Source organism: Brassica napus, chromosome C6, assembly GCF_020379485.1.
Source record: "Brassica napus cultivar Da-Ae chromosome C6, Da-Ae, whole genome shotgun sequence".
NCBI classification, from domain to species: domain Eukaryota; kingdom Viridiplantae; phylum Streptophyta; class Magnoliopsida; order Brassicales; family Brassicaceae; genus Brassica; species Brassica napus.
The window spans coordinates 42,972,487-42,976,704 of NC_063449.1; the positions used below are offsets into that span (position 1 = coordinate 42,972,487).

Genomic DNA, 4,218 nt, shown 5'->3' on the forward strand with positions numbered 1-4,218 from the left:
GTCCACAATTTATGCCTGCAAATTTTCTCAGCTGCACCAACAACTTGCAGAAGGAAGAATCAAATTGACACTTCAAACAAATATAAAACAATTAACCAATCCCAGCTGAAAGTAGTAGACAAAACCAAGTTTGCTTGTACACACCAACAAATTCTATGTTCAAATTCTAATCTGCAAGATAAATGCAAAATCAAGAACGAAAACAAAAATTGAACTTTTTTTTATTTCCGTAGAATGAGAGATATAAAAGAAAAAAAGCTTCATCAAATGTCAACTGAAGCTTTTTGACAATTGGAATCAAATCATAAATGCAAAAATAAAAGAACATAAAAACCGATCTTGTCTTGTCTGAAATTAAAAAAAAAAAACAAAAGCTTTAATGGGTGGAGACTTTGAGGCTGAAGGACTTGTTGATCCAAGCTTTAAAGCTTCCTCCTTTCCTCGCTCCATTACCTTCCTTAACCACCTTCTTCTCCTCTGGTTTCTTACACAGAGTAAAGTTCCTCGCACCAAGCGACCCAATTGCGTTCCACGCGCTCAAAGCTATCACAATTAAAAAAAAAACCGGTTTAGTAAACCAATTCGATTAGAAAAAATAAAAACAATTCGGATTGATTAAAAAAATTGATTCCGGTTTATTATTACCTTCAGGTCCAACCATGGGACAGTAGAGGAGAAAGTCATTGAAGTCGGATCCGAGGAGAGGGAGACGACCTTCGCGAGCGTAGCACTTGAGAGCAGTGTCGATAACCGAAGCGACGAGATCATCTTCGTAAGCAACGAACCGGATCGGACCAGCGCTACCGAGAACGGTTACGCTGATGAGGATCCGGTTTCCTTTAGCGTTCTTCTTCTGCTTGTTGTAGAGCAACATCTTGAAATAGAGAGAGAGAGAGATTGAAAATAAACAAAAACGATAGATCCCAAATCAAAGAGAAACACTGGGGGAGAGGATTTGAGAGATTTCACGGGTCGAGGCCGATGCAGCGGAAGTACCAGCCTTGTTTGCAGGAGCCGAAAGAGGATGCAGAGAGGAGGAGGAGGAAGCTCGCCCTTTGGATTGGAAGGGAAAGCGTAAACTCACCGCCGATCGGATTCGTTTCCACCATTCACAAACGATTCCCACACTAAAAAAATTAAAGGACGAGAGCTATAGATAGCGTAATCGAGGAACTTTTCTCTTCTTCTGCGAGTTGTGAAGAATGAATGAATGTGATGGTTGGAGGAGAGAGGGGTATATAAGTATATAAATAGGTTGGTTTAGGGTTTAGGGTTCTTTTGGGAATTTTCTCGATTTTTGGGGGATTTTCCTTTTCTGTTTCCGTTTTGATGCTTTTTCCTTTTTTTTTGTTCACAAAACGTGCGTTTTTTGATTCTTACCATTGTCGTGTTTAATTTTGTTCCGTGTATGTACCGAGTATCGATCAGGAGTGCAGTACCGGAGTATTAGTAAACAAAATAAACTAATATAAGAGTCGGTTCGTTAATTACATTTGACATTTTAATTTTTTTTTTTAATATTCTTTGTTATGATTTACCTTTGTATTATGTTGATTATGCAATTGATTATTTTGGCTAATCCATGTATTGAATTAATCAGACATCATATGACGCAGAAAATAGATCTCTTTCTTATTAAATTTTCGCATTGTTTTTACCAAATTTTTTTTTTTTGCATTGTTATTATTATTTCAAATTTAAATTAATGGTTTTATTCTTGGAACAAAAACTAAGAAAAAATTATATCTTTGATTTTAAAAATAAAAATAAAATATATTGCAAATAAAAATATATTTAGACACGTTATATGTCTAGTATGTTAGATAAATAGTAAAATAATTCAACAGAAGAAACACTTGAAGTAAATAGATTTATTTTTTTATATAAAATCATAAGTTAACAAATTTACAAAACGTGAAATATGGTGGTGATATAAGGGGGAAGTTCGAAATACGTTTTCAGAATGCTAAAAGATGATAATAACCAAGCATTCAGTATATTTCATATAGGTATAATACATGGGAGGGATTCTAATTACTATGAAGATGCAAGCTTTATGTATGTATGCGTTTCCTATTACGTCTATAATTGGCAAGTCATTCGAATTGAGCATTTGAGCTGTAGCTGTGATTACATGCACGTACTTATACAAATAGACATGATACGGCAATTTTCTAGAGTGTCACAATATAATTACATATTCTAATAAAATATTTACAACATAAACACAACTTGACAATAATCGAGGATCTGGACGGCTATAGCCTGTATAGGGAGCATGATGAAGTTGATTTCTACTGCGACTCTTGTACATATCGAATTCTCTTCTTTTTTGGGTAAAGTTTAAAGTGGTATAGATGGTACACAGTCGCTATCGAAGTTGAGTACCATGAAGTGGCACTAGCAAAAGAGCATCACGTGTCATGCTTGGGCCATTGTCCTGAATCCTGATCCTTGCTGCTTTTAGGTTCCACCGATACAAACCTCCCCATAGTAATCTTCAAAAAGTTACACGTTTCCTCTACTTAAAACTTCATAATTCAAAAAAATATTAGGAGACATCATCTATATGGAATATATTTATAAAATTCCAGAGCATAAAGTAATAAGTTCGGGTAGAGTTATAACAAAATTCATCTTTTAGTTGCTGGTGATATTTCTTAGATACACGCAACATCTAACAATATGGTTAAATAGCACCGTCGACAGCTTTACCTTGAATCGCGGCGTATATCAAAATACATTATAACAGGGACTGTTTATTAACGGGAGGGTCGTTTAGTTAATTAACCACATCAGTTTTTTTAGCATGTTTCATGTTTATTCTTCATTATCTTCTAACTTTTTTTCTTCTAAGAATCTTTTCACTTTTAGAAGTGTTGAAATTCAAAATCTTTACCATAGTCAACACAAAGCAGAAAGCCTATCATTGTCTAACATGAACAAAAGTCGACAAGTTATGTGAGAATAAAATAATAATCTTGTATTAAGAGTGTTAAAAGTCGCTCTTTAACTTAGAATATAATCGAGACTAGTTAATAATTTATTTAATTTAGGTTAAACGAATAAATTGCCAGACAAACGCGTTAGTCTGAAGCAAAAAAAAAAAAACAAAGACATGATTATTTAGGAACGGCGGGAAACAAACTCTAAAAGATGTCTAGTCGTTTTGCAACGAGATCTTATCCTATGAAAAGTGCAATCGATTTCCTCATATCATGGTTAAATTATATGTGTAGGTAAATGGAATTAATATGGAAACAGAATCAGGTGCAGATAGCACATTATATGGGCCATGATATTTGAATGGTACAGAGCCAATAAGCCAAGCGAAAAGTTTATGACTAAAGATTGTCAGATAGAGAGAGCACATGACTGACGGATAGGACCAAAACCAACGAAGCATAGATAAAGATCGATGTCATAAGTTACAGCTATCAGTCTCATCTCCATGCATTATGATCGATCTATGTATATCACCTAACTTTTTATCATCTCTTCCATCTCTTATCCTGAGCCGCTCATTGTCGTCCCACTACAATGATTGTATATATGATTTAACGTGTAGTATCTGGCAAAATTATATCATATCTTTGAAATTTATTACAGAGTAGATCTTGATCCAATCCTGAATTCAAAAAAAGAAACTAAATCTTGGTTACACCGAGAAACATATGTTTGATATACGTCATAAATGTGCATGTGTTAATATGCAACTGATAAATACTTCGGAATAAATGTTATAAAAATAATGGAAAAGTCTTTATTCATAACATAGAAGTTCCTTATATAGAAGATTACACCGTCATAGATAAATGGAAAGATTACAAATCATAATCTCTTGGTTATGAACCATCCACAATCTGGTTCATAACATTCCTCCTTGGATGCCATAACTATTTAGAACTTGTAATGTGCTTTAATGTTGTCTCATTAAAACCTTACCAAGAAAACCCAATTGGGACAAAACCATGGTGAAGGAAAAAAAGTACAACATACATTACTCCCCCTGATTTGGACATTACTGAAGGTCCCTTGGACCTCTCAAATTTTCTACAATTCGTGGGTGATGAAGATTTTGGGAAGAATATGCTTCGTCCTCGAACATGATAGTTGGTTCTTCTTTACCATCGGCTATGCCACAATCTGATCGAACATATTTGTCATCAACCTCAAATACACACACACGAAATCTTGGATGATGTTGCTGTGATATGC

General features: G+C 34.4%; 1 protein-coding gene across 1 annotated transcript; it reads right to left on the minus strand.

Annotated features, from left to right (window-relative positions):
• Positions 1-207: 207 nt before the first annotated feature.
• On the minus strand, positions 208-1,231 carry LOC125589092 (uncharacterized protein At4g22758-like). The gene is made up of 2 exons (XM_048761325.1): positions 646-1,231; positions 208-543 (listed from the first exon to the last, which is right to left on the minus strand). Exons 1-2 carry the CDS (start codon positions 872-874, stop codon positions 377-379), a joined length of 396 nt encoding a protein of 131 aa, XP_048617282.1. The 5' UTR covers positions 875-1,231; the 3' UTR covers positions 208-376.
• Positions 1,232-4,218: the final 2,987 nt, after the last annotated feature.

Bases quoted from the DNA above. Each gene is read 5' to 3' on its own strand.
- LOC125589092 (XM_048761325.1), bottom strand. From the start codon at position 874: ATGTTGCTCTACAACAAGCAGAAGAAGAACGCTAAAGGAAACCGGATC. The intron at 544-645 runs GTAATAATAAAC...TAATTGTGATAG, and splicing joins TCCCATGGTTGGACCTGAAG to CTTTGAGCGCGTGGAACGCA.